The sequence below is a fragment of the Pseudopodoces humilis genome, chromosome 1, assembly GCF_049639895.1.
Source record: "Pseudopodoces humilis isolate 2021_Gansu_Grassland_sample_001 chromosome 1, ASM4963989v1, whole genome shotgun sequence".
Classification (NCBI taxonomy): domain Eukaryota; kingdom Metazoa; phylum Chordata; class Aves; order Passeriformes; family Paridae; genus Pseudopodoces; species Pseudopodoces humilis.
In genome coordinates, this window is record NC_142200.1 from 145,699,153 (window position 1) to 145,711,660 (window position 12,508).

The following is a 12,508-nucleotide window of genomic DNA, read 5'->3' on the forward strand; positions in this document are numbered from 1 at the left end:
GAGGCTGAAGTTCTCCTGAGGGTGGGCTTTGTGTGTGTGCTGGTCGCTTGCTTCCTGCTTGCTAGATGTGGAATGATGCTGAGAACGCTTTGTGCTCGTGACTGGAGGCTTTGGGGAGTGTCAGGAGTGTATAGTCACAACTTGTGTTGAACTTAAGTGTTAATGGCATGTGGAGGGAGCCTAGATTAAAGCTTAATACAAGGATGTTTCATTGCTTTATTCTGTCCATTGCCCCTGCAAATAAAACTGCTGATGGTAGTGAACTTGGGTGATCTTCTGCAGCTTCTACAAGTAGTTAATTACTAGTTAATAAACTAATAAACAAGTGAAAAAGTTGGAGCAGGTATTTGTGTGTAGAAAAACAGAGTAAGGTAAAGGAAAGTTGTAATTCTGTTATTACATCACTATTACTATGTTGTGATGATGCTGATTACTCTTTGTATCGTGTGTGATAGAAGCTGACTTATCAAACTCAGTGAAGGGGACAGAAAGTGTCCCCTTAAAGTGATAAGTTTTATAAATTGTAAATATGTTTAAAAAAAGAAAAAAAAAGGTCAGACTTAACAACTGGTACACTACTATGTAGGGAATTAAGTGGTAGCTGTATTTTTTTTTTGCTTTTGTTATTTTAAACACAGTTCCTCAACAGAAATCTGAGAGCAGTTTTTGATTCAGAAGGGAGAGGAACACTTAGTTATTTTTGAGGCTCAGAGAGTGCATATAGATAACTCTCTCCATTATCTTTCATTAGATAATATGATGAGTGTCACAGGGGGCTGATAGCCATTTCTAAAGGTATGGACAGTGGAGCACTGTGCTGGAAATGCCAATGGACCAAGACTGCACTGGGTCTGCAGCTGGAAGTGAGGCACTGTCACTTCAGTGCTGAGCCCAGGCTGGATTTACAGACTGTATTCCTCACTGAAAAGATGCCTAATAAAAAACATAGGTCTGAAATCCCATTTTTGCAGGGGAACCAAAATATACTTGAAAGAGCATTATCATGTTGAGCAGTTTGATAGAGACAGAATCACAATTACTTTATTTTAAAAGTTGGGCACCATGTGACATGTTAGAGGTTTAATCATATTATCTGAAAAGGCTGCTGCTTCTAAAACTTATTCTAAGCACTTACCTGAGTTGGTACAAAAGTGTGGGAGAAGGAATAATCTCAGTTTCTGTTCTGTTTAAAACTGTGTTAATTAAATTGAAGGGTATTTGTATGCTAGTTTTTTAATTCCCACTTCAATTAAAAGAGGGTTTTGTTTTCTTTGCTTGCAAAGAGTGGTCTTGCCAACAATTTCCTGTAGTAGTTGTCAAACCAAAACACAATATAGTAATATTACAAAACTTGAAATGTCTAAAGATCTTGACATGTGATTTGTGACATATTTTTGAGTATTGTGTGCCTAGCTTCTTTTCCATTGTTTGATTCATATGTTGAGAATAATCAGGAATTATTTTACTGTGTGAATTTGGGTTTTTGAGGTTGTTTCTGTTTTATTTATTAAATTCCATAAAATGAGAGAAGTCCATGTTATTAATGTTGTATTCAGTATAATGAGCTCTGCTTTTAGAGAACAGAGCGATGGAGTAGGAATAAGAACTCCCCTCACAGGGAGGTAAAAAGGATATGCCCCATATAATCCCACCTAAAATAAAGAAATGTTTGGTAGCTGTCAAATCTTCTATGGGGAGAAAAAGCAAGGAGTGTGCAAGTACCAAACATTATATCTATTTGTCATGGTGACACAAATGTTTGTTTAAATAAAAAAAAGGAAAAAATTCTTCCCAAAGGGGCTCTTTTGCAATGCTGAGGCACAGTCATTTTAATTGCAGTTTGGGAAACAAGTTACTGCCCTTCCCACAATTCTTTAATCTCACATGTGAAACGAGGCAGAGTTGGAAGCAGAGCAGGATAAGCCGTGTGCTGCTCTGATCAGTTCAGTATGGCTGCTTCTCCTGCCAACTGCAGCGATTCCTGAGCCCTGTCCCTTTTCTGCCAAGTACTAAGTTCCCTTTGGTGTTGATGAATTCTTAAGGACGGAAAGAGAGGAGGAGGGATTTGGAATTGGAGAAAGGAAATTCTGGAATTTGGGAAAAAAGATCTGTTTGGAGCTAAGTAAACTTTTTCCTGAAAAAAGGGTGTCGACTACTGCTTCTACTGAATCAATAGATTTTCAGCTTCTTGTAAATCTCGGGACAGACTCCTTTCATTTACCCACCAGTCCTGTCTCTTCTGCTGATCCTTTGGCTCCTCACTTACGTCTGTTCTGCTCTTCAGCTTTGTATTGGTCTTTCCAGCTGTCTGCTACTTCATTTTTCTTCACTGTGGTTCCCCCAGTGACATTGTGCTGGTGTTTCTCCATCCAGCTGATGTTGTGGTTCCCCATTCTTTCCATCATTTTGGCATCACAGCATCATAGTATGGTTAAGGATGGCTGGGATCTCTGGGGATCATGTGCTCCACACCCCTGCTCCAGCAGGGTCACCTAGAGCTGACTGTCAGTACCATGTCCAGACAGCTTCTATCTCCAAGGAGTGATTGGAGGCTCCACAACCTGCCCTGGACAACTTGCGTCAGTGTTCAGGCACCCTCACAGTAAAAAAGGGTTTCCCAATGTTCAGAGGGAGCCTCCTATGTTTTTGTTTGTGCCTAGTGCCTCTGTTCCTGTCAAAACCTTCCAGCTGTCAGCACCTTCCACCTTTCTGGTTATCAGTAAAGTTACTGTTTGCTGCAGAATGCTGTGTTCCCCTCTGGGATCCTCTTGTGCTTCTCCTCTCCATAAGAACAGTTTTTTTCTGATGAGTGAGTTTCTAATGGCCAAAAAAATACAAACCAGAAAATTCTGGAAAGCATGTGGTTTTGTGTACAGGGATACATGCAAATATAAAACTGCTAATCCAAAGAAGGAAATAATACACCAAGTAGCTCCTGATATGCTTTCTGTAGGTTTGGTAGCCCTTTTGCTACTAATGAAGACTTGGCTTCTGCTTCTTTTTCCCATCTTCTGTTAGTTTCAGCAAGTTTCTGTACTTGATATTTTCTTGGCTCTACATTTAAGTTGAAAATTCTGTGTGTTAATTATCTGATTATTCCCCTCTTTTTTTTTCTTTTTTTTTTTCTCTTTTTTCTTTTTTTGAGAACACTTGTGAAATATGCCAACTCATTCTAGAGTCTAATTCTTCCTATGTCCCATAAAAATGTTGAGATTCAGATCTGAGAGAAATGCAATGAAATAAGTTTATTTGAACTGCTAAGTCTCTTGGGAAATTATTAGTAAATCCATCAGGTATTTATTCTGTTAACTATCCATACTACGTCAACTAGCTCTTTGAGCAGTGCTTTCTACCAGACCCTCAACTCCCCATGGTGTTCAGAGGCTTCAGAGTTGGTAATAGATAAAAGAGCCTGGATGATTTTATCAAGCAGTAGTTCCTTATCTACATTATTGTTATTGTTAGTAATATTTTTATTAGACCAAGTGACGTTGCCTGGCCAGTTGATTTCTTGTTGGATTTCACATTAACTTCCTGAAGATAAAGCTTCCTCTGACCGGCCTCATTGGTCTCTGGGCAAAGCACTGAAGAACCAGAAACAAACACTTCTCAGTGGAGTAAAGTTATTCATGCAGAAGTTGCCAGGGAATTTTGGACTAATTCAGAATCTCATCAGCTTTGAAGCAGCCTGAAAAGCACTTTTCTAGAGAAAAGTAATTCTGCAATATACTGGTTATTAAAGGAAATATAGGCATACTTTGCAATTATATGAAGCATACTGGGTAGAGCCTCTCAGTAAAGCAGAGTAAAACACCTGAGAGCAAGCACTCATGGCAAAAGCTCTTGGCCGTGTGTTAATACCCAAATCCAGTTTTAAAATCCAGACAGATACTTTGGCCTCATCATTACCAACCATCCCTTCTAAAATTAATGAAAGGAAGAATTAACACCACTGCGAGCTTGTGTTTAGATTAAACTTGGCCATATATATCTATGGTAAATACGTGCTTAAAAATGCACTTAAGTATTTTTAAGGCAACTAATATTCTGTGTACTCATTAGAAGGGAGTAATTTCTTCTTTTTTATGCTGCTGACTCCTGCCTGCTCAGCCACTGGAAAAATTAGCAGAACTGATGCATGTTGTTGTAATTACCGTAAGCGTCTTACTATTTTTGCTTTATATTCTGGTAATTCGTTTGTAATGAGGAAAGCAAACAAAAGAGGAGGTTACTTGATATTTGCATTTAAACCATTACAGGCTTACTCAGTAATACCATTTATCATCATGCACACTTAAAATGGGCCATTTAGAAAAATCTGATTTCTTTGCCTTCTGACCAGTAAATATCTCTGTCTCAGGTGTTTTGAGAGCTGGTGGAATTTGTTACTTCCAGATCAGTTTTAACCTCACTGAGTGTTTCATTCTGGAGGTTATTTCAGAAATGCAATTTCTTTTTGATTTTGCTTATTTATTCAATAGCACTATTGCAGTTTTGGTATCAAACTATGCTTTGTTAAACATATTAAGAAAGGTTTCAAAAGTTTCCAAAGACCTAGAATTTTCCACTTCTCTATTACCTTGATGTTTAACTCTGCATCATTAGTGATGTGATGGAAGATCTGCATGGCCATTACCAGTCAAATACACTGAAATACTTGCATGTGCTTGTGTGCTATATGCTCATCTCACTGAAAAAAGGGCTGCTCTGTGTATATTTTAGTTTATAGAATCACAGAGTGGGCTGGGTTGGAAGGGACCTCAAAGATCATCTTGTTCCATCCCTTCTGCCATGAGCAGGAACCACTTGCTAATTCTGGAGACCTGTCTTAATTTTTATTACAGTAGTGTTGTGTTGAGTCTGACTCTTCAGTTTGGTAAAAGAAATAGAAGAGAAAACCACTGCTGATGAATTAAAATCACAGTATAAACCAGGCTGGTGTTGGAATCCCACAAACACTTACCCTGCTAGCCCTTTTCTGGGTCAGGTTCAAAGGGGAAGAGCGTAGTAGGTAAAATGAACTTATTTGGGATAATAAAAGAGGTACCCATTTACAAGGCATTGAAGAGTGACCGTAGAAAATTAAATGATACTTAATTCAATAGTAGTTAATGTAAAAGAACATGCAGGGCAAAATTACCATCCTGCTTTTCAAAAATCACTGTGAAATAGCTTTTGCTACCTGGGCAAGTAGTGCTTCAGTTCTTCTGAGAATTGCAGAAGCTTTCATAAGTCAAAGAGAGAAAAATTCTAGGAATTACTGGCAAAGGGATAAGCGGAATAAAGTGTCAGCAAGGGTTTTTTTTCTCTTTTTACTGTTGCTTTATAAATCCTTGGCATGTTAAATGCCACGTGCAGTTCTGCTTTCCCTTCTCCAAAAGGATGAGCTGTAATTGGGAAAGTACAGGAAAGGCCAACAAGTATGACAAGAAGTAAGTAATAGCTTCTGTGTGGGGATCAGTTAAGGTAAAAGCTTCAATCTGAAGTGATTTCACTGAGGAGGAATGTAATAGGGTCCAAAAAATTATGAGTGCTTTGGAGAAAATGGACAGGGCACAGTGATTCATTTTGTTGTGCAACACAAAAATTAGGGGACATCAGGTTGTGTTCAGAGAGGACAAGGGCAGGTGCATTTGCACTCGGCATCTACCACAATTACAGAATTCACTGTTCTGGATGCTTTGGGCATGAACAACTTGACCTGGGTTTCAAAAAGACCTAAACAAATTAGTGGGAAAATAATCAGATGAGTGCTGTTGAATAACCCTCCTAGCTTAGGAACTTCCTCAGTCATGGAGGAAATGTTACGGTTATCCATAATACGGTTTCATGTTTTTCAGGTGACCAAAATTAAAGTTTAAATGGTCCTACATCGAGAGTCTTGTTTCTGTTTTATAACTAATACAAAATTTGCAGTTATTTTCTGTATGAAATGTATTTAACAGTTAAGAACAGTTAAGAGCTCATTTGAATGAAAAGTATCAAAATGTACAGTGGAATGTACAGAAGAAGAGTAACTCCAGGTTTTCTTGTCTCCATCTAACATAGTAAGTAAATCAGAGAACTATAGAATAGTTTGGATTGGAAAGGACCTTAAAGATCATCAAGTTCCAACCGTCCTGCCATAGACAGGGACCCCTAGACCACAGTTGTCCAAGTCACATCCAAGCTAGCCTTGAGCACTTCCAGGGATGGGGCATGCACAGCTTCTCTGGGCAGCCTGTGCCAGGGTCTCACCACCCTCACAAGAAGAATTCTTTTCTAATAGTAATCTGTAACTACCCTCTTTCAGATTATTGTAAAAAGATTGCTGGACCTAAGAGATCTCTGCACGTGACTTGCTCAGACACTGGCAGGAGAGGTGATGTTGCTATTAAATTGTGTCCAGAGCAGTAACAGAATTATGAGCTCTGAGTAGTGGAAACTTGTTTTGTTCCTAAACTGGGACAGTTGAGTGAAACTTGGTAATTATAGTACTGGACAGCATCATGATTTATCCCAGCTGTCTGCTGAGTACTGCACGGGTGCCCCCTCATTCCCTGCCCTACTGGGATGGGGAGGAGAATTGGAAAAAGGTAAAAACTCTGGATTGAGATTAGAACAGTGGTGAGCACCTGGCACAGGTTCCCAGAGAAGCTGTGTCTGCCCCATCTTCCTAAATGTTCAGGGATGGGTTGGATGGGGCTCTGAGCAACCTGGTCTAGTGAAAGGTGTCCCTGCCCATGGCAGGAGGTTGGAACTGGATGATCTTTAAGGTCCCTCAAACCATTCTGTGATCTGCTGCACATGGTGTTCCATAGTGTGGAGGATCTCTCTGACCAGTTGGGGTCAGCTGTCCTGGCCATGCTCTCTCCTGGCTCCTTTTTGCACCTGTTTGCTGGCAGAGCATGGGCAGCTGAAGAGTCCTTGCTTTAGAGTAAGCACTGTATAGCAGCAACTAAAACATCAGTGTGTTACCAAAATTAAATGTCATCCTAAATCCATTACACAGCACTGTACCCAGTACTAAAAAGAAAATTAACCGTGCTGGCCAAAACCAGGACAGGTAGGCATTTTAAATTCATAGTTTGCATTCTCTTGTTAAGGTTTCTTTTCATATTGTTGCTACAGTGACCTGGTTTTTATCAGTCAAAACTACTGAAGGATTTTGGTGTTGCTTGTAGTTCTGCAGACCCCTATGGGGCTGTGTAAAGCAGCTGGTCCCATTGTCTGTTTCCTGACACAGCACTATCCCCTCCTTGTGCAAAAATAGCTGTGTCTGCCTTCAGAAGCTCATTACTCCCTCTCACAGAACATCTTGGTAGGCAATAGCTGAGACCCCTGGGATGTCCCTACTGTGTTTGGTGGTCTTAGTACTTTCCAGCCTGCAATACTTTCTGTTCTTAATGAAAGTTTTGGAAGCTCGTGACGTGTGCTTCATTGCCTGTCTTATCAGTATGTCTGACAGTAAGGTGGTTAAACACACTGCTGCATCTAAATATTAATTTAATTAAATATTAATTTAGTAGTAGAATATAAATTTTATATTTATGACAGTTATTTGGGGTTTGTTTGTTTTAAGTGTCACTTCTTAATGAATATTATAATATTTTAAAGTTTTGTCTTTTTTCTGGTAGGACTCTTGCAGTATTTTTAGGTTTTGACTAGACAGGTAGTTTCTGAGTATTTAAAAGAAAACCTTTGGGATATGCTGATGTCTGTCCTTTGCCTGAGTGCCACAGCAGAGCCCACACATAATCTCTTTATTTTGCTTTATGTTTACCCAGGTAGCTTGTAGAATAGGGCTTTGTGATCGCTAGAAAACAGAAAAGGATTGTTTGCAACAATGGAACATTTTAGATTTTAAGTTGATGTTGCTTCATCACATCCCCAAAGAAAGCTGTGATCGTGAAATAAAATCCCAACCATCCCCAGTCTCCTGCTTTCCACAAGCCCTGCCACAGGGGAGGCTTAAAAAAACAGGGCTTCCCTTGTGAGTCTGCATGTCCCATGTGTGTCTCACATGGGGAGAGGTTTCCAAGGGGTCTGAAGATAGAGCAGGAAAACAGGAAATTATCAGTACGATTATTACTCAGAATGTTGTAAATCTCTACATAAGACATGTAAATAAGGAGACCAGCTACTGTTAGGAAGGTGGGTAGTCTGCATAATCAACTGGGGGTGCTATGTGCTGTTTGTTATTTTGAGTGTTCTCTGCATTCTGCTTTATAAAGGGGAATAAAAATAATATGAGAAGAAATCTTTGAACCTCTGCTAAGTGTCTTTCTCCTCATTTGAAAAAATCCAAATTACAGCTTGAATAGTGTAAAAGCTAAGGATTATCTTTTTACCACTGTATACACATTACTGAAGCAAATGTGATGGAAGTGTTAATTAAAAGAGAAATAGAATACACATGTTGTAAATCTTATCAGTCTCAGTGACTTCCCTGCATATCAGTCCCCTTTCAATGTTAGGCAGTTGAATTTTTTTTCTTTTTATTTCCTATTTCTGTCCTTGGAGATGCTCAAAAATCATCTGGACATCTGGCTCTGGTGACCCTGCTTGAACAGGGGTTTGGACAAGGTGGCTCTGGGCCGCCTTCCAGCCTCAACCAGATGTGATTCTGTGAGTTACCCAAGTTGTAAAATGTGTGGAATTCTCAAGCCTTTTGATGGCCCATAATGACAGGAACTTTAGTCCTTGCACTTTTGGGTGATTTCTTGTAATAAGAAAAGAAAGCTTTTCTGTCCTCAGCAGCCAGGTGAGAAAGAACTATGAATATAATTGTATTAAAATAATAAAAAAAAATAAGTGCAGTGTTTCCTAGTATTTTCCTAAAGTTTTAGTAAAGGATAATGACATTAAAAAATAACTTAGAGACTCTGGGGAATTGTACAATTAGGTTTTTTAAATCTCAGTTTCCCCACTAACTCACTATACATAGACAAGACCTTCATTGTGCGAGAAACAATTATGAAAAGAGGACGCAAAATAAAGCATTATATATGAATCTCCAGATGAGCTTCCCATTTGTTAATCATCCATGGATCAATCCTTCATTGCCAGTAGCTTCAAAGTAGGATGCCATAACCAAATCTGATGATGTTCATTAAGCATACTGTGCAAGGTGCTTCCAAGAACATCTCTAAGGTGTGTTTAAGATGTCCCCTTGCCAGGCCAGTGCTGGGATCCATCTCTTAGGAATTTGACTCATGAAATGCAGTGCTCCTGTTCTTCCTCAGTTTTCTGCAGGAAAACTTTTCACAAAGTTTTTTTCGTAAGTAACACACACTACTTTGATGCTATTTAGTGAGCCTGTATTTTCAGGCTTCCAACGGCATATTGAGGCACAGTTTGCTTTATTGCGGAGACAGCAACTGAGATGTTGTTTGTCTCATTTAGTATAATTTGGGTCCCTCCTTCTCTGGAGAAGCAAACAGCAGGGGAAATGCACCATAAGGATGTAAGCTCATATAGTTGTCATGTGTAGTGAAACAATCTGTGTCTTCTCGCACAGTCCAGAGTTCCTGGGAGTGAGTGTGAGTGCCCCTGAACTTTGCCTTCCCAGTGTGTTGGGTGCCCAGTAATGGTAATGAGATGAAAGCTGGCAGAGAGTAAATGGCTTTTTTCCTTCACTGGATTGAAAGTTTCAGCAGGCACACAAAAAAGACAGAGTTCCTTTTGCACAGTTTAACTAGGTTAACGAAAGTCGCCAAGATGGATCAGAGCAAGGCCAGGGTTTCCGGTGGTCTTCCTGGAGCACTTCAGGCGTGGCTGTCCCAGGCTGTCTTGTGGGTTTTGTTCTGAGTGCTTTGGCGTCTGCCTGTCTTCTAGGTGTTTATGTTTTGCTCTCTTCATTGAGGTTGCATTTAGAAATTTGGGGGTTACTGGCACAAGATTGTCTTTTGGATCCAACATACTTGGAAACGCACCGCAGACCGCTATGAATGGCTCTGCTGGACACTGCCTCTTTCGGGAATCTTCATCCAGGAAACATCCAGGGATGTTTGTTCAGATGTGCCAAAAACTGAGGGTGTGGGGTTTGCATTTGTTTTGTTTTGTTTTCCGTACAGAGGCATTTACTATTCCAAGAGATGTATTCCCAAGAGGCTATTTATTTAGCGTCAAATCATCATTCAGCACTCTTTTTTCAGAGTGGTGGTGAAGGAGTTTAATACCAGCCATTTGGATTTTGGAAAGGTGGTCACTTTTGGATGTTTCAGGTGTCCAAAAAACATTTCAGATGTATGTTACTGATAGCTGAAATAGGTGAAGCAGTTTCAGTTTACACCAGCTCAGATAAATACTTGGAGCAATCAGTCATGAACAGGATTTTTTTTTTTGCCTTAATGTTATTTCTCCTCAATACCATTTAGAGGTGTTCACTGAGAGTTTTAAATGTTATACATTGTCTTCCTAAATGAGTTCACTTTTGGTTAAAGAAAAATCTTACTTCGATCTCTGTGCATGAAACAAGACAGATTTCCCATTTTCCATGTGCTGTAGCAGGCATAGGATTTCAGTATTTCAGACCAAGCTGCACAGTTTTATGTTCTGAGAAATTTTCTCTTTTCCTGGTTTTATTTATAAGATTAAAGCTTGTAGCAGGTTTTTATGCGTGCCCACCCATGTAGCAGATTCTTCTACCCTTTCATTTCTCCACTTGTCATTTATCCTTTGCAATATTTAAGTATATTTTGACATGTTGTACATTATTTTTTTTAAAAATGTGAATGTATTTTCTGCTGAAGTTTTCTAAATAATCTGCTGCTTTACTCTCACTGGACTTCTTTGCAAGAGCTGTATGTACTGGCCTCTGAGCTCAAACCCATGTTCACTGGGAATTTTGAAGGGGACCTTCCTCTGGCAAGGGTGTGAGACAGATCTAGAAGCCATGGACACAGGCAGAATGAGGCTGTGTATCTTAAGCTGGATATGCCAGAGGACATCTGTCAGAGTCTTGTGATTTTTATGTTGCTTAGGTTTGAAAATCAAAGTACAGAGGAGTGCAGAAATACCAAATTCTGTTGCTGTACAGCCTTGAACCTTGTTCCTGTGTGTTCTGGTGCACTTTGCCATGTCCTTCTGGTAAATCCGTGACTCACTCCAAGCAAAGGGGGAAGAGGATTTGAAGTTGCGCAGACGGTGGCAACTTCATGTTTCATGTTTAAGAGCAAAACCAAACTTTCTAGTTAAATCTAACATTTTCAGCTGTAGAACAACTAAGGTGAAGTAAAGGCATGCTAAAAAATTGGTTATGTTCCTTCAGTTCAGAAAGAAGTTTAAGCTGGCATAAACCATGTCCTTCATTCCTTCACCTCCTCAACCCTGTGCCAGCATAGTTAGTGTAACCAGGAATGGATTTGTGCAGGGAATTGAACAAAGTAAAAGGTAATAGAGGAGGAAGAAAGGTTGAATATACACCAAATTAGTGTGCTCACTGTGATGTTTGTTCAGGGCTGACACAGCAGGTACATGAGAGATGTGGGGAGAATGGAAGTGTCTAAAACTCCAGCCTTTGCACTCCAGTGAAGTTTGTCACTGAACAGCTCTCCCCTCACCCCATTCCTTGTTGCTATTGAACAGCTTTAGTTTACAGTGGCATTTTGTGTTACAGAAATAATTTTGTAAGCATCTAGTTTCATGTTTTAGTTAGATGTGGTAATTCCCTATTCTTTTAATTTTGTTGTGTGGCAGAAGATATTTACATGGGTTAAACCATCTATAAATAAAATGGATGTTTTCTGTGCAAGGGAAAGCTTCCAGGTGCAGATAAAATACTAATTTTTTTTTTTTTTTTTTTTTTTTGTATTCTTTTACCCAGAAGTCAAGGAGCAGTCTGCAGAAGAGGATGCCCAGACGGAAGTGGAGAGCACCAAGCAGCTAACACCAATCCTTCAGCACTCCGTGTCCGAGGAGTCCACGAGCTCCACCGCCTCCGTGGGTGTGGAAGCCAAAACCAGGTGAGTGAGACAGCGAGGAGGAGGCAGCTGCTGAGTCAGGGGCAGGGCTGGGGCTGGGGCTCTGGGGTGCAGAGTGCTTGGGGCACAGGGCTGGGACTCACTGCCGCTGCTTTGATGTGCTGGGCCTGGTGCCTTAATTGGCACATGGGGAGATCAAGGTGGAAAGCACGTTCTGTGAGTGCTGTCCTCACACTGCTCTGGGAAACCTTTGAGTTACAGGATATTTGCTGGGTAAATTAAAGGAGGCATAAGTATAGGAGATAAAATGTGATTATTGAAGCTTTCCCGCTGTGTAGGAAATGGTATATTAGCAAATTTATATAAAGTAATTTTTGATGTTTCAGCTTGTATGAGTGTATTTTCAGGAACAAAGTAAACCAAATCTCTTACCATATCTACTGTGTTCTTACAGAGAAAATACCACTTGTATTTTTTTACCTTTTTATTAACACAAATGAGCCTAAAAGCAGAGAAAGTGTTATGTTACATGAGCAAAACCAGAACACACTGTCTGTGGTCACTGTTGAAACAGTGTCACACAATTCTAGAAGAGCTTCTCTGGT

General features: G+C 39.9%; 1 protein-coding gene across 11 annotated transcripts in view; it reads left to right on the forward strand.

The window, feature by feature from the left end:
• Positions 1-12,508, forward strand: part of KMT2C (lysine methyltransferase 2C) — a 191,737-nt gene that overhangs the window by 48,443 nt on the left and 130,786 nt on the right. For all 11 annotated transcript variants that reach the window (XM_088063566.1, XM_088063631.1, XM_088063673.1 and 8 more), the window contains one exon: positions 11,807-11,945. In XM_088063566.1, coding sequence (XP_087919692.1) covers positions 11,807-11,945 — 139 coding nt within the window. The remainder of the gene's footprint in view (positions 1-11,806; positions 11,946-12,508) is intronic.